The 17,052-nt window shown below is 42.6% G+C and overlaps 1 protein-coding gene across 1 annotated transcript in view; it reads left to right on the top strand.

Moving 5' to 3' along the window:
* Window positions 1-2,541: 2,541 nt before the first annotated feature.
* neb (nebulin) overlaps window positions 2,542-17,052 on the top strand; it is a 61,580-nt gene continuing 47,069 nt past the window's right edge. Inside the window, exons 1-28 of the mRNA XM_019880123.1 lie at window positions 2,542-2,656; window positions 3,126-3,216; window positions 3,288-3,449; window positions 6,604-6,705; window positions 8,178-8,285; window positions 8,372-8,479; window positions 9,179-9,283; window positions 9,356-9,460; window positions 9,573-9,677; window positions 9,752-9,856; window positions 10,402-10,506; window positions 10,892-10,999; window positions 11,107-11,223; window positions 11,321-11,422; window positions 11,587-11,694; window positions 11,789-11,893; window positions 11,980-12,078; window positions 12,606-12,710; window positions 12,789-12,896; window positions 12,975-13,088; window positions 13,233-13,430; window positions 13,712-13,819; window positions 13,909-14,007; window positions 14,080-14,184; window positions 14,256-14,363; window positions 15,249-15,560; window positions 16,057-16,263; window positions 16,343-16,447. Coding sequence (XP_019735682.1) covers window positions 3,309-3,449; window positions 6,604-6,705; window positions 8,178-8,285; window positions 8,372-8,479; window positions 9,179-9,283; window positions 9,356-9,460; window positions 9,573-9,677; window positions 9,752-9,856; window positions 10,402-10,506; window positions 10,892-10,999; window positions 11,107-11,223; window positions 11,321-11,422; window positions 11,587-11,694; window positions 11,789-11,893; window positions 11,980-12,078; window positions 12,606-12,710; window positions 12,789-12,896; window positions 12,975-13,088; window positions 13,233-13,430; window positions 13,712-13,819; window positions 13,909-14,007; window positions 14,080-14,184; window positions 14,256-14,363; window positions 15,249-15,560; window positions 16,057-16,263; window positions 16,343-16,447 — 3,192 coding nt within the window. The 5' untranslated portion in view covers window positions 2,542-2,656; window positions 3,126-3,216; window positions 3,288-3,308. The remainder of the gene's footprint in view (window positions 2,657-3,125; window positions 3,217-3,287; window positions 3,450-6,603; window positions 6,706-8,177; window positions 8,286-8,371; window positions 8,480-9,178; window positions 9,284-9,355; window positions 9,461-9,572; window positions 9,678-9,751; window positions 9,857-10,401; window positions 10,507-10,891; window positions 11,000-11,106; window positions 11,224-11,320; window positions 11,423-11,586; window positions 11,695-11,788; window positions 11,894-11,979; window positions 12,079-12,605; window positions 12,711-12,788; window positions 12,897-12,974; window positions 13,089-13,232; window positions 13,431-13,711; window positions 13,820-13,908; window positions 14,008-14,079; window positions 14,185-14,255; window positions 14,364-15,248; window positions 15,561-16,056; window positions 16,264-16,342; window positions 16,448-17,052) is intronic.

Raw genomic sequence — 17,052 nt, 5'->3', positions numbered from 1 at the left:
GTAGCAGGCAGGCTGTCATGAGTAGACCCACAAAAAAATCCGAGAGCCATGCACAAAAACACACAGTTTGAAGCGCCCATTTCAGGGTCTTTTTGGTCATTTCCATGGGTCCTTTGAATCTTTTGAAAAGTCAGCCACTGAAGGCTGTTTTAGCAATATATTTGGTAAGCATGTCTTAACTTGAGTACCCACAAAAAAATATCAAGACGTCACGCCTGAAAAAACTCAGTCTGCCATTTCTAGGGGTGCTTCAATTTTATTTATTTTTTTACTTAAGCCTCCAAAGCCTGTTTCACCGAGCAATATGATGGTTTGCAGGCATTTCTATCAGGTGTTGACCCACAAAATAAAAAAATCTCAAGAAGCCATGCTAGAAAAGACGAAGAAAATCTGCCATTTTGGTTTCAAATATCAATTTTCAGGCCAAATTGGCCCAATTCCAGGGGTCCAAAGAATTGCTTAGAAATGTAGCCACCAAAGCTGATTTTACAATGCAACGATAAATCGAGATAACATACACTAGACAGATAAGTAGCATTAAGCTGTCGTGTTCACCGAACATGACAGCAGTTTGATGACTTGGCATATAACGCAAAAGTCAACTACACGAGGTCAGCCAGGCCAGAAAATCAAATGCTCCCCCTACAGGCAGACACGTATAGCTGCAACAACTCTGCTACTGCCGGGATTGTTCCTTTTGGTCCAAGCGTCGCTGTAAAGGTCACTTTGAAGGTGCCAGCTCCCGCAGGCTGAGCCGTCTGTCACAATTCGTTTATCACACCCCAGGCAAGACGTCAGCCTCTCCTCCAGGAGGATGAGCGTGTTGCTATGGAAACTGTTAGCCCAAACAGCAGTGACCCATCCCACCTGTCGTCGCCCTACTAATCCGTTTCATTTTGGGCTTCTGACATCACCTGCAAAAAAAAACCAAAACATGAACAGTCATCTCTGTTTTTGTTTTTGTCCTCTCATCAGCTGCGGTGTTTACCACTCGTGTTTTTTCAGCTTGTGAATTTTGGCGGAAAATCCAGTCCGGGAAGACAGTTTCACTTGACAATGTGACATTTGTTCGCCTTGTCTCTCTTGAGTAGACCCACAAAAAAAGTCTCAAGAAGCCATTCTTGAAAAGAGATGCGAAGTCGGCCACGTTGGATTTGAAGCAGACCTTTTGGGGTCATTTTCCAGGAGTCCTTTATAGAAAGTTCATCCCACAAAGCCAGTTTTACTTCGCAACCTGAAATTCAGTAGGTACGTCTATCATGAGCAGACTACAAAAAAGTCTCGAGCAACTCTGCCTGAAAGTCACAGGAGGTTTGTGGTCATGATTTGAAGGGCAGACTATTTCCAGGTGTCCTTCAAAGCTCACTCGAGCTACTGCAATTGCTTCGTATTGAATTCATTTATCAGAACCTATAATGTCACTTTTAATCCTGATGCGATACAAATTGTTTATTTGAGTTCAAAGCAAATACAAGTACAAAATATATTTTCAGTCAGTTCAGTCTCATTAGATCAGTTGAATGTGTTTCTGCAAGATCCGGTTATGTTTATTCCAGAAAAGGACATTTCACGTGGCAAATATTTTATCTCAGGATTCATTCAAAATGGCATCTGACACTGCTTGAACCTTCTTGAGCTCTTCTCCACCATCTCCATCCTGAGATCTTGACAAACCCCACAAAAATCCTCAAGGCAATTGTCGTTTTTTCCTGTCGTGCACCCATTTTGATATAAACTTTTTGGGGGGTGAAAATGTGCTGTATGAAGTTTAATCCAGATCCGATCCAGTTTTTGCATATAGCAGCAATGTAAACGCAACATGTACAATCCTATTCGATGTCAAGTTTCATCCAGATATGACCGCATTTCCAATTTTTATTCCATGCACAAGTGACAAAACAGAAAACGATCCTGTCCGTTTTGATGTTGAACATGAAACAAATAAATCCTATCTTACTAAGTTTCTGCAAACTGTGTAAGGCAAAGGTGGATTCTTTGGAGTCAAATTTAATCCAGATCAGATCTAGATTCCACAACCTGTCAGACGTGTCCATCTCATCAGAATGTGTCATGTAAGATCTTATTACGGTTTTCTTTTTCAGCAAGTGAACACTGACTCCATTTGATATGTTATGATGATGACGGTTTCATCTGTTATGTTATTCACACGTTGATTTCACACGTGATAAATGTTTAATGAGGCCTCGGTGGAGTCTGTTATTTTATCCTGTGACGTAATTTGGATCTTGGCGTCCGTCTGACCTCATTTCAGACCTGATCCAGTGGGGTGGCTTCCACGGATTCTCTAACTGGACGTGCACCAACCTGTGACTTTCTCTACCACCTCCTGAGACCTTCTAACAACAGCCCCACCCCCAAACTTCTAAAAGCATTTTATCAACAACCCAATCAGTGTACTTTTTTGCTCTGCTGATGCATTCGGCCTCCCAACAGCTGCTCTTCCCCAAAGGGGATCTCTTTTGGTATATTTAGCGTTTGAAACCCGAGCGCCCCCGCTTTGCGATTGGCCGCAAGCACCACATGACCACCTGGGTAGAAGTAGCCTCAGCTGTGACTCTGTCACCCAGCGTTTCTCTGGAGGGAAGCTTGGGGGGAGGCTTTGGCGGCTTTTGGGAGACCATTAAAACGCTAACTGGTAAGCGAGCAAAAAAAAAAAAAAAAAACTGGAGAAAAGCTTGGGGTTTCTCTTTCTGGTCTGCATGGCTTTTTTTTGCATCCCTCATTAGACTAATCCAGTGGGACCACCTGGAACTGAGCCTGATCCAGAACTGAACCTGATGGTGGTTTTGGATGGTGGCATTTGGTGGCCAGGACTAGCAGTTTATCTTCTGGTTTTCATTCAACTTCCCCCAATTTTAATTGAAAAAAAAGTTGGTTTGTCGTGCTAAAAAAAAGTGAGTCCTATATTTAAACCTTAGCCTCAGAAGGGATGGCATCACGGTTCGCCCGAGCCGGCCGCCCAATCGGGCTGCGGCGTTGGTTTACATGTCAAATAGCTGAGGCTGCAGCTGTCACCTCTCGTCAAATGGGGGAGGAGTTCGATTTGTGGTGGTAGTTCAGGATACATACCTTCACTCACGCTCACACTTTTTTTGTGGTTTTAGGGCAAACAAAAGTGTGATTAAAGGACTCCGGTCCCTAGTGGATGGCCGGGGACTTGCGGACTCAAGAAGACACTGCAGGAATCTTTCTCTGGTACCTTTCTGGCCCTTGAAATATCACCCCCAGTGTCCAAGTCAAAGTCCTGAAAGATCTTCTTTGCGTAGAGCCTCTGAAGGGGTCTCAAGATGTCGCATCGTATCGTGGAGTATGTGGAGGAATGGGAGGAGGAATACGAGGTGGAAGGGGAAGAAGTAGAAGAGGAGGAAGAAGTGGTGGAGGAGGAGGAAGAAGAAGAAGAAGAGGAGGAAGAGGAAGTTTTGGATGAGGTAAGTGAAAAAAAACGCACAAAATTGTTTCGGTTTCAGTTCAAAGGCCCGTCTCGCTGCATGAGTCCTATGAATAGTGACTTTGGGGCAGCAGGATTCCGTTTCGGTGAGATGAGGCGAACTGGCTCAAATTCAAAAGACTGTTAAAGTTAGCGTGCTGTATCATTGGTGTGGTATGGCAGCATCATTTGGAACTTCGAAAATCGTTCTTGTTATTTCGATGTTTTCACGCTATCACTTGGCTAGTTTGTTGCCTATTCTGGTCTCGTAATCTGGTTTAGTGTCGACTATCAACAATGAAGAGTGATACGTGTGATATAAACCTCACGTAGTACCAGGACTAACCCGTGAGAGACAGAACAGTTCAACAGGACATCCGAAACGCAGACTGAAAAAAGCTCAAACATGACTTTGGCCTGAGTCATCGTGAAAAAATTGTCTTGACTTGAAAAAAAATTACGTGTCAACTTCATAAATCCCGCTCGCTACACATTTGATGATTTTTTTTTTGTTGTTGTTCATCTTCATGTCTGTTCACTAACGTTGAGAATCGAGCAAAGTTTAAAACTGACCTAGTTCCTAGACGGACTTGTTAGTCGCAAACATATCACATGTGATTTTAATGCATACGACCGTCGCCCCGACGTTTTGACGAGCAAATTGTCGAAAGGGGGAAAAAAGGAGGTAGCAATTAGCTGTTTGTTATGCTAACGTATTTTAGCAATTAGCAATCATTTCATGCCTCGTGACATTTTGAAAACATCTTGAGCATGTTTTTAATTCTTAAGATTCTTGACCAAAACTTTTTTACGAGCAAATTGCTGAGGAAAAAAAATGGCCTTTTTTTTTTTTTTTTTTTTAAATGGCGACAATTGTCGGCCTGTCGCCATTTTAGTGAAAACATCTTGAGCATGTTTTTAATTCTTAAGATTCTTGACCAAAACTTTTTTATGAGCAAATTGCTGAGGAAAAAAAATGGCGACAATTGTCGGCCTGTCGCCATTTTATAGCAAGATGACAATGTCTTCTTCCTGGTTGGCAATTGTTCTATTTCACGTGACATTTGTTCTTGTCAAAGTATTGAAAAATGTTTCAATGTTGACACTTATTGGCCCGAATGTTTTAAACAAGAAATAAGCACGGTAAAATTCACTTCACAGCTCAGAATTTCGGGAAATCTGTTTTTGTGCTGATTAGACAATCAAACAAGTTGCTTTGTGCATCTCAGGCTATATTTGACTCAACGTCTTTTTTTTTTTTTTTTTAACATGTTGATTTGTAACGATTTTCACCCATTTCCCCTCTGCCTTTTGTCTCATGTCAACACCTTCATGTCATCTTTTGATTTTGTTGTTGTATTCACTGTGACGGTCCTTGAACCCTGACGCGTTCTGGACCATGCGTCACCATCTCAGACTCAGTGTCCAATGGAAGAGTGAAAACAGAAGGGCGATCAATTAGTCCCTTATTTCCTGGCGAAATAGGACTAAAGTCGTCCTGGTATTTGCCTCAGTGACGTCTTATGAGGGAGATCGAACGCCGGCGTCATCCGTCGGTCCGTCTCTCTTGTAACACGTCGTGCGGTCAAGGTTTTAGCATCTTTAGTTGCCAAAAAGATGCTAAACAGTTTGTTTTGGGGTTGGAAGGCGGCTAAAGAGAGAGAGGAAAAAAAACAAAACAATACACTCTGCTTTCACTTGCACTTTCATCTACACTGTGGAGAACAAATGCCTCGTTTGGAATACGAAGAAAGGAGAGAACCATTTGGACGTTTCACACGTGAAACCACAACATTTGGGAAATTCCTAAGCTCGATCTCATGTTCCAATTTCATTTAAATACATTTAATGTAAATAAAGAACTAAAAAGACTCTTGGAACGGAGTTTGGCCTGCAATAGTGGCAAATTTGGTTGTGGACATTTGGTTTTCAGCCACCTGTAAAGATTGTGGACGTTGAGTGCCGCCATTATTTTTGTTGAGGGTCTTTTTTTTTTTTTTTTTTTTTTTAACCGTTATTTCAATTCAACTCTTTTTACCTAAATTTTTTTTAGCTCTTGTCAAGTCGTGTTTGTCTTTTTATTTATTTTTTATATTAATTCATTTCTATCATTAAATAAGTGGTTATTTGATTTATCGTCAACAATAGAATAACAACGGTATGTGTCAGTTTTAGTGTGGAACTGCCATGATTCTCTCCTGTCTATGAAATTCACATAACGAGCTCTGATACAAATATTGTTGTAAAATGATGGCGATGGTGCTGCAGATGTCTTTTCTCTCAGCTCTGGTGTGGGAAGGAATCATCGGTAGAATTTGATATTCTGACATTTTTATGTTTCATCATGGCCATCCGTGCTCTGACGGCAGCTGGGCCGGTGTTACAGAGACGTTGCTCGATTTTTCGCCGGTGGCTTTTTTGAGGAGGGGGTCTGAAAATGGCTAAATATAGTTGGCAATACTGGATGACAGACAGATTGGAAATTACAATCCAAAATAGAATGGATGTCACCCGAGCACCTGCTTTTTATTTAGAAGAGTTTACAACCAATCTCGATTTTTCCTAGAAGAACACACACTCAAACTGTTTTTTTTTCCCCTCAGGTGAGACAACAATTCAGATTTTTTCCTTTTAGAATGAGACTCAATCAGACCTAATTTTTCATAGTAGAGAGCAATCCAATTTTTTTTTTGTTCAGAGAACTCACAATCAGACGTGATGTTTCTTATGAAAGAGAAATCCAGATTTTTTTTTTCATTTTAGGTCACAACCGATGATTACCTCGAAGAGTTGACAAGAAATCTAGATTATTATTTTTTTAATTCAAAGAAGAGGTCACAGTTCTGTTTTATTTCCCTCATAAGTCATCACAAGCCTTTTTTCTTTCTCAAAAGTGTTAAATAAAACAAAACCTTATTTCTTTTCTGATAAAATCCTTTGGAAGCTTGTGATTCCTTTTGCTCTTAACTAATCGTGACATTTCGATGGCCACATTTGAATTAGCACGATAGCAATTTAGTACTAGCGCCTTCTGGACACCAGAACTGAGTATGAATCGGCCTGTACGCCGTCACACGCAAAGCACCAGCGTGTTTCTTCTTCCATGTCGTGCAAGGCCAGAGTGTGTTGTATGATTTGTGTGATGTGTTGAGCAGATGCCAACGACGACACACGTCACTCATGAGCACCACACTCATCATCATCATCATCAACATCAACATCATCAACCTCATGAACCTCATCACCGCGAGCATCAGGTAAATTACAGCAAAATGGCACGACCTACCAGCCCGCCGCGCTTTGTCTTGCGCAAGCCCCGTTTCAACGTTTCCCGGCTAGCTTGCTCGCTAGCTACCTTGTGCTGCTCGACGTCAGTTGACAACTGGCGGTGTTGATGAAGACTCATTTGTGAAATGAATATAGAATACTGTATATATTGGCCGCAGAGGTTTTCAATTGTGAGATCAAGCCATTTTTTTACGTTATCGTCATTTTACTACGACTTTGGTTCACAAATAGATACACCGTTTGTCTTTCCGAAAATGTTATTTGTGGAAAAAAATGGACTCAATTCTCAGATACAATAGTTGCAACCTTATTTTTGTAAGGTTACTTTTTTTTTCATGATACAACTTTTTTCGTGTAATATTCTAAAACGTGTTTCAAAAATGCATATCCTCTCAAATATACTACGACTTTGGTTCACAAATAGATACACCGTTTCTCTTTCCGAAAAATGGTATTTATGTTAATGTAAAAAAAAAAATGGATTCAATTCTCATATAGTTGCAAGTTTATTCTTGTGAGGTTACTTTTTTTTTTTTAATGATACAACTTTTTTCATGCAATATTCTGAAACGTGTTTCAAAAATGCATATCCTCTCAAATCTTATTTATAATTGGTTTTCTTTTTGTATTGTACATTTGTACGTTATTATTAATTAATTCATTTTTTAAATGTCATTTAAACGATACAACCTGACTCCGATCACGTTCTGTCAAAAATGTTCTTGACAATATGTTGTATGTGCCTCCTTGAACCTAAAATTGGCATTTTGTACGTTATTATTAATTAATTCATTTTTTAAATCTCAAACGATACAACCTGACTCCGATCACATCCTGTCAAAAATGTTCTTTACAATATGTTGTATGTGCCTCCTTGAAACTAAAATTGGCATTCTGATTAATATTACGTTTGTGGAATAGGAATCAAGCAGCAAAATCCATCAGTTTTCATTAATCTCAGGAGGCGGCCATTTTGCCACTTTCTGCTGACTGAAAATGACATCACAGTCCCATCACGGCTCACCTGTTGTCTGAGTTTGTTTATATGATGTTTGCAAGCTGAGCCGTGATTGGTTGTTACCTGAGTCCCGAGCCAAAATGGCCGACCTGTGTGAAGAGTAAAAACGGGCGAATTTAGCTGCTTAATTCATATTCCACACACGCAATATTAATCTGAATCCCGTGTTACGTCTATTGGGTGTCGCATAGAACATACTATTGGAAAGAAATGTTTTGACTTGACTTCCCCTTTAAAATAACAACTTATTTTCCTTGAAATAATGACATTTGTATTGAAAAAAAAAATCAATTGAATGCTTTCCCCTCAAAAAAATCTCAGCGCAAATCCGAATGTGCCTTCCTGCATGTTTATTTTGAGTGACAGCAAAGCGCGCGAGCGACGTGCGTTTGCGTTTGTGACTTGCATGTTGCCTTCCGCCAGTCGGGCTTGCCCACCAGGAAAGTGGTGAAAAAGGTGAAAGTGGACACGTCCAAGTTCATGACCCCGTATCTGGAACACAGCCAGAAGATGTTGGACCAGTTCAGCTATGTGAGTCGCCACTTGCCGCTCTCCTTCTTTCCACTCGCAACACTTTCTTTGCGCCCTCATCGCTTGTCTTTTGCTCCGCCATGCAGAACAAATATCGGCAGGCCTACGACAAGTCCAGAGGGAAACCTCCCTCCATCACCACGGATACGCCCGAGATGATTCGCATCCGCAAGGCTCAGGAGCAACTCAGTGAGGTATGTCGACGAGTGGCCGCACAGGGACCATACGGTTCTTCTTGACCTCCTTATTGCTGCTGTTGTTGCCTTTGTTGTTGCTGTAGTTGTTTTTTTTTTTATTTTTTTGCTGTAGTTTTTGCTGCTGCTCTTGTTGCTGCTGTTGCTGTACTTTGTAGTGGTTGCCCCAATTGTCATTGTTGCAATCTTTGTTGGAGCTGTTGTTATCACTGTTGTTGCTCTAATTTCTGTTATTTTTGTTGCTGCTGTCCTTGTCGTTGCTGGCGGTGTTGGTGTTATTTCTGTCATTGTTGTCGCTATTGTTAGTGTTTCTGGAATTGCTGCTGTTGCTTTTGATGTTGCTACTGGTGTTGTTGTTGGTGTCATTAGTCGCACTCTTGCTGGTGTTGTTTTCATTGCTCTCGTCAACTCCATTCTTGTCATTTTTTTTAATGTTGAATGCAGAAATAAATTGAGACAAAGGTTAGCTTTCAGATCAAAATTTAAATCGTTTTGTTCCGATTTTGAAATGCAAAGGGCAGCCCATTTTTGCACCGTTTTTGTCAGTTTAAGTGCTGCTGCATCCGCATATTAGGATAAGTACAATTCTATTTGTCTAAATCCCTCTCCTGGTAAAGAACAAAATGTGGTTAGCCCATTCTGGCGGTCCGATTAATTTATGGCCAAGTGGACGGTTGACTTGCAGCATTGCATCCACAGATCAAATACCGTATGGAGGGCAACAAGTCCAAGACAGGCAGCTTGTACGACGGCGAGGCACAGGAGATTGCCCATGTCAAGCACGTGTCGGACCTCATCAGCAAGGTGGGTCCGCTGAGCGCAAGTCACAGAAAGCTCCACAGAAACTGCCAATAACCCAAACATTCGCCCGCGTAGGTCCTCTACCGGCAGAAGTGGGATGAGATCAAGGACAAGTACCATCTGCCTCCAGATGCCCCAGAACTGGTTTTGGCTGTGAAGAATGCCGCCAACTACAGCAAAGTGAGACTTTATTTTTTGTTGTTGCTTTTACCATAACTATGAAAAAGGACGCATTATATTTGAATCATAAATATGTATTTTCGTGACGTGCATGTGGATTGTGGCGGTGTAGAAAATGTACACTGAGGACTGGGACGAGGAGAAGACCATGTTCTGCCCGTACACCGACAGCCTCGAACTGCGTCGGGTGGCCAAGGCTCAGGAGGCGCTCAGTGACGTAAGTCCGTCGCCACCAAATATTTTGCTCATAATGGGGTTGTTTTGCTGACGTTCTGATGGCGCCGACTTCAGATCCAGTACAAGAAAGGGCACGAGGAGCGCATGGCCGAGTTCACCAGCCTGGCCGACCCCCCCGAGGTGGAGCTGGCCAGGATAGCCTCGGACCAGCGCAGCGATGTAAGCGCATCATTTTTTGTCTTCCATTTTCAAATTTTCTAATTCTGTCTTTTTTTTTTTTGTAATCATAAACTGTAACAAAATACATCTACAACATTTATCTATGTATCATTTTTTTGTTTACAACAAAAGAACAAACAATACTCATTAATATGATCACAAAACCTTGAGATGAGAAAATTGGAAACATTTAGCTCAGAATTTTTTTTTTTAACATTGAAATGTTTTGATTTTAATTATGGATCGCCAAATGTCTCGAGTTGTATGACATCTAATCCCCCAAAATACAAATTACAACAAAAAAAAAAATCTGACAAACTCAGAAGCATGTACAGTATTGTGTTACTTAATCTTTTCCACATTAAAAAAAAACAAATTCACTTGCTTTGTGTTTTTCACAAGAAAGCATTTTATTTAAAAAATGTTTTGAAAATCAACCTTTCAAGTTTTTTTTTTCTTTTCTACTCCCCAAACACCCTAAAAAAGAAACAAGTCATCTTTGAAGATACATGGTTTAATGTCGCTTTTGAACTTACTCCCCCCAGCTCAAGTACAAGGAGGCGTACAACGAAGACGTGAAGGGTCAATGGTGCGAGACGCCCTACTTTGACGTGGCCATGGCCAGGGTAGCCATGGACAACCTCAGCAATGTAAGACACACAGACACACACAATTCTCAGACGACTGTTTGGCCTTCCTTCCTCTCTAACCTACAGCATTAATAAATATTGTTATTATTATTATTATTATTATTATTATTATTATTGTTGTTATTATTGATGTTAAATAAATACATTTAAACTCACCCCCCAAAAAATGGACAGTTTCGCTGGAATTAGTTTTAGTTGGATGCAATTGCAGTTAGCCTTCATTTTTTTTCAAAAGAATTTTCATTTTTTATTTTATTTTGTTCACGAAAATGCTCTTTCAATTTTAATTGTAGTTATTTCGGTACTTTCCGTGAGTTTCACTAACTTTGGGACGGCCGGATGTACGGCAGACGCTAGCACGAACCTTTGCTTCTTTCCCTTGCAGAGGAAATACACGCAAAAGCACGAGGACTCCAAAGACCAAATCTACTTCATGCAAACCGACACGCCCGTCTACGACACCCACAAGAAGGCGGGCGCCTCTGCCAGCGACGTGAGTCACCACCCGCGATCGAAAAATGGATGGATGACTTAGTTCAGTGGAAAAAAAAAAACCCTGCTGCAACAATGACATGAGCGTGTTCATGTTTGCGTGTCCAGGTCAAGTACAAGAAGGAGTACGAGGAGACGAAGGCCCAGTCCGACTACAACACGCTGCCGGCCACCGAGAACCCGCGACTCAGGCAGCTCCGATACGCCGGCACCATCCTCAGTGACGTACGTGTTGCACGACCACACTCAAAGGGAGAGTCCCATCTCAAGAAGCAACATAGTTGAGCTTTTGGTTTGTTTTTTTTTTGGGCGATCTTTGCAGAAAGTGTACAAGGACAACTACGAGAAGTCCCGAGGGTTCAGCATCAACTATTGCGATACGCCCAAGTTCCAAATGGACTCGGTTCTCAAACAGTTTACGGATGTAAGAATGGCAAAATGCTTTCTTTCTTTCACTTTTTTTTTAACAGCTTCACAATTCCATTCTTGTTGAATGGCAACTTTTTGCGGAGTCAAATGATGTCTTTTTAAAAGGTTTCGAGGATCCACAACTGCTCTTTAATAAATCGTCACCTTGTCTTTCTGCAGAGACGCTACAAAGAGAAGTACGACAACGAAATAAAAGGTCACTACCTGGGCAGCTACGAGGATGTTTACATGCTCCACTGCCAACAAGTGGAGGAGCTGAAGAACGAGGTTCGATTCGTTGGGGTTATTCCCCTTGCCAACCACCCATTGACTCCTTCCCAAAAATCTCACCTCTCAATTTTGCATTCTTGTGTTTTCGCAGAGACTGTACAAAGCCGACTATGAAGACATGAAAACGCAGTGTTTCTTCCCTCAAACCATCACGGCCGAGTACGAAGCCATCAGGAAGCTGGAGGATTGCAAGGATGTGAGGAGGGACATGGACTCAGGATTTCGGCCCTCTTCCGTACTCTTCCGGTGGATTTCTTATGCTACCTTTTCTTTGCTTTGCAGAAAGTTTACCGGCAGCATCCGGACAAAGTGAAATTCACACAAGTGACCGACTCGCCGGTTTTAGTCCAGGCGGCCATCAACGCCTACCAGCTGAGTGACGTACGTATGACACGCCCCGAGTACGGATTCTCAACCTTGCCCTTTCCTCTAGCCACGTAGCAGAACTGGAGAGTCACATCCTCCATGACTTTTCAAAATGCAGGAGGCCCACCTGTCCACTTGTGGCCATGGAAACCCGAAAGCCGTCTGGCTATGGAGTAAATTTAGCAAACTCAGAATAGAGGCAGTGAGCTAGCACAGTCCTGCTCTCCTGCAGGAGTAAAAATAAGTGACCGGAGTGAGACCACCAAAAATATACAAGAGGATCATGATGGAAAAATGGTTTTTAAAGCTGTTCATTCAAAACTTTACAAAGTCAAAAACAGTTGAATTTAGGTAAACCCAAGTAATCTCTTCCTCTTTTAGGCTTTAAAGCCCCTAGAAAGGGGTCATGGTCGAGGCCCTTTTACTTTTTAATCCCTCAGTGAAACGTAACCCTCCCCAAAACCATATTCATCTCAAAGTTTTGAACTTAATCAGTGCCGATTGAGAGAGTACTTTGCTCAAGAGTTTGGCCATCCTCACAGCTCAACTACAAGGCGCACTACGAAGAGACCAAGCACAAGAACAGCCTGCCTCCGGACGACCCCTTCTTCGTCCAATCCCGAGTGAACGCCTTCAACCTGAGCGACGTAAGCTACCGCCTCGAGACGTACCGTGAATATACACGTGACAGGACCATACACTGAATTCTGCCGTCTCCTTGACAGAACTGCTACAAATATGACTGGGAGAGAACCAAGGCCAAGAGGTTTGAGATTAAGGAGGACGCGATCCCCATCTTGGCCGCCCGGGCTCACACAAACATCGCCAGCGACGTATGCGTGCCCTTGGCAAATCTTCAAAGTGTGAGAATTGAATCACAGGATTTCCCCCTCCCCCCCTGTTTCTTGTAGGTGAAATACAAGAAGGAGTACGAGAAGAACAAGGGTCAGATGGTCGGAGCTCTCAGCATTAATGATGATCCCAAGATCCTGCACTCTGTCCACGTGGCCAAAATCCAGAGTGATGTAAACAAACTTTTTGTTTCATCATTTCTGTTTCTCAAACCCGTCGGGTGCCGTGACTCTTCACAGGCTACGGCTGCCCGGACTCCAGTTTGAGAACCACTGCTGTCAGGAACTGTGTTGTTTACTTGAGTTCTTCTCCCGCAGCGAGAATACAAAAAGGACTACGAAAAGATCAAGACCAAGTATCACACGCCTCTGGACATGATGTCCGTCACCCAGGCTAAGAAGTCGCAGGCCGTCAGCACCATGGCCGGGTACCGCAGCATCAACCCCAACTTCTTCCTGCCCCATGACGCCGTGCTGCTGGACCTGGCCAAGAAGGCCAACATCATCCAGAGCGACGTGAGTCGGCACACTAATTAGGAACGGCAGTAGAGTAACCAAAGCGACCAAAAAATGATGAGTTCATGAAGGACAAACCAACGTGTAGTCAGATCCGAACCAAACTCGATGACGAAAAGTCTGCCTTTTGTTATTATCCTGCTGGATCTTTTTCTTTGGAGAGTCCGCCGCCGACCTAGCTTATTCCTGACTTTTATCCTGTCTTGGTCAATGCCCTCGGAAGTGCTGACACAGCCTCAACAATGTCTGGTACTTTTCCTATGTGTGATTCCACGCTTCAGAATGAGTACAAGTCTGACTACAACAACTACACCAAAGGGACCCCATGGGTGCCATTTGGCTCTTTGGACGTGGAAAAGGCCAAGTATGCCGGGGAAATTCTTAACGAGGTTTGTACAACAAGCAGCAACTATCCAGAGAAACTGCCACATGAAAAGTTTTACACAACACTTTTTTTTGTTGTTTTTTTTTTGTGCAGAAAAAATACAGACAGCACCCTGACACCATCCCCTTCACGTCCATCGACAACCACCCCGTCATGATGCAGGCCAAAGTTAACCAGCTCCAGAGGAGTGATGTGAGTTACGATAAGCGCTTTTCTCTCTCACTTCCAATCAACTCTTTCCTAACCGGTCTTTGTTTTGCACAGCTGTTCTACAAGCAAGGTCTGGAGGACATCCACCAGAAGTACTGCCTGCCAGTTGACATTCCCGAGTTCCTCCAGGCCAAATGCAACGCCTACAACATCAGCAACGTAAGACTAAGACACAATCTCGGCGGAACATTTGTTTTTTGACTCATCCTGTCTGCGGTCCACCATTTCAGAATTATTACAAGTACGCCTGGCAGGACATCATTGCTAAAGGCTACGACTTGCAGCCCGACGCCATCCCCATTGTTGCCGCCAAAGCTGCCAGACACGCTGCCAGTGATGTAAGTTCACAGTGCACACAGACACGAACCACTCGAACGAACTCAGTTGTCTAAACACCAGAAGGAGGAGGAAGTCACGTATGTCATTAGTCTCGAGTCTGAAGCTCCAACTTTCAAGAAATTCCAGTCCCAACTAAATTCAGTCATGTCATTATTTGCTCAGTCGCAACTAATATTTGTTTTAGTGATTGTGATAACACATTCAAAACCAGGGCTGCTTGATACCACTTTTTTCCAGGCCGATACCAGGACGAATATTCACTCTTTCAGTACTGACCAACACCAAGTACTGATACCTTTAAAACTTTTGAGATGTCAAATTTCATTTGAAACAATGCCCCAAAATTTTGGAACAAACACCTTTCTTTTCTGACGCAGATGATGATTCCCCGATTCAAACTACCAAAGTATAGTGCCAACGATAAAACTTTTTTTATTTGGCCTTAAGTATTGGTGGCTGGTATCGACAGCCTAGCCTCCATGAGTACTCGATACCTGAAAATAAAGCCGGTATCGGCCCGACACAGATACTTGGTATTTGTAGTGGCCCATCCCTATTCAAAACACAAAATTTTGTATTGTCTGTCACTTGTATGTCTTGTCAATTAAACGTGTAACGGACAAGAAGCCTAATTAATGTGTGACTTGCTATCGATGAACTAAGCTGTGGAGTTAATGTGGCTTACCTGCCTTTGTGGATTTTGTAGAGATGGTTGAAGCTTGATATTTTAGTGTGTCTCTTATTTTTGACTTGTGAACCTTACATGCTGCCAATCTCTATTTTGTCCTCTTAATTTTTATCAAAAGCGTATTTAAAGTCCTCAAATTGCCGTCTTTTTGAGTTCCCCATCTCTGCTAAGCAAAACACCGCAATCCCGCCTCCAGGTGCAGTACAAGAAAGCGTACGAGAAGGATCGAGGCCACCACGTGGGTTTCCGTAGTCTGCAGGACGACCCCCTGCTGGTCCACTACATGGAGGTGGCCAAGCACCAGAGCGACAAGAACTACAAGAAGGACTACCACAAGGCCAAGCTCAAGTACCACTCGCCGGTGGACATGTTGAGCGTGGCGCACGCCAAGCATGCCTCGGCCGTGCAGACCAACACCGGCTACAAGCAACCCCACCACAAGTACTGCCTCCTACCAGATGCCTTGAACCTGGATTGGGCTCGCACCGTGAACTACAACACCAGTGAGGTAAGTTCTAAAAGTTTCAGGCCATTCAGTTTAAAGTGTCTTGCTAGGTGTGTTTTGGGGGGCCTAAAAAAAAAAAAGCATTTATTTTAAAAGATTTCTAAAAATCTTTGAAAAGTTACTGAATCTGGTGTAAGAAATGTCGCTGAGGTGGTCTGAAAAGTTGCTTACGTGCCTTGAACCTGGATTGGGCTCGCACCGTGAACTACAACACCAGTGAGGTAAGTTCTAAACGTTTCAGGCCATTCAGTTTAAAGTGTCTTGCTAGGTGTGTTTTGGGGGGCCTAAAAAAAAAAAAAATGTCGCAGAGGTGGTCTGAAAAGTTGCTACCCCTCGCAACAAAATTACCCAATTGCTATCAATGATTAGAATGTTAATTAGGTCCTCATTGAGCGTCCCAGAGTCCAGGTACCAAATACTCATCCTACCACTGCTTTTTGGGGATATATAAGCCTAGCTTTTTAGGTAGTGGACCAAAATCCTTTTTTTGGTTTTCTAGCACCAGTACAAACAGGATTACGAGAACTGCATCAAGGGAATCGGTTGGGTTCCGATCGGCTCCCTGGAGGTGGAGCAGGCGAAGGCGGCTGGGGCGGCTTTGGACGAGAAGAAATACAGACAGCACCCGGACACCCTCAAGTTCACCAGCCCACTCGACTCCATGAACATGGAGCTGGTCAAGTCCAACACTCAGATTCTCAATGCGGTGAGCGCCTTCTTCACAAAACTCTTTCTCTGGAGACCTCTTGACACTTTTTGACCCAGTTTCCTGCTTCTGACCGCAGAAAGACTACAAGGCCAGCGGCGAGAAGTTCATGCATACCTATCATCTTCCTGTTGATGCTCCTGAACTGATCCTAGCCAAATACAACGCTGCCAACATCAGCAAGGTTAGCTTCATACGTCACTTCAGCTAAATGCTCACAAACAATGCAACACATGTAGACAGACACTAGCACAGTGCTCACAGGCATTTATTCACCCTATGTGAAGAAAGACTAAAAAAAATACTCCTTACTGGGGAATGATTGTCTCCATGTGTGTCTCTATGCTTTTATGAAGGGTAGAATAGATTTTAAAATTCTGGGAGTAGTTTATGAATAACCAAATGCTTTGGGTCCTGAATACATGAAAGAAATGCTAATTGAATAGAAAACCAGAAGTTTCAAAGCAAACATGGTGAAGCAGCATTTAGCTGTAATGCTGCACGCAAATGGAATAAGGTGTGAAGGCAGCAAAGTCAGCCTCAAGTTTAAATTCTTTTAAATTCAGGTTCAAAACTATGATAACTATCCCCACAAGGTCTTTGATGCATTCAAATCAATTTCATGCCATATTTGATTTCTTTACTTTGCTGGTAAGCATTTTATTTTTAAATGCTTTTAGGTTCTGTGAAGCACATTGAATTGCCTTTTGTATGAAATGCGCTTTATAAATAAAAGTGCCTTCCCTTGACTTTTGTTCTGTCCCTCAGTGGCCAATACCGGCAGGAGTA

This window comes from Hippocampus comes, unplaced genomic scaffold (assembly GCF_001891065.2).
Source record: "Hippocampus comes isolate QL1 unplaced genomic scaffold, H_comes_QL1_v1.1 scaffold214, whole genome shotgun sequence".
NCBI lineage: Eukaryota > Metazoa > Chordata > Actinopteri > Syngnathiformes > Syngnathidae > Hippocampus > Hippocampus comes.
The sequence above is the reverse complement of the archived record's forward strand: the minus strand, read 5'-3'. Positions and strand labels throughout refer to the sequence as shown.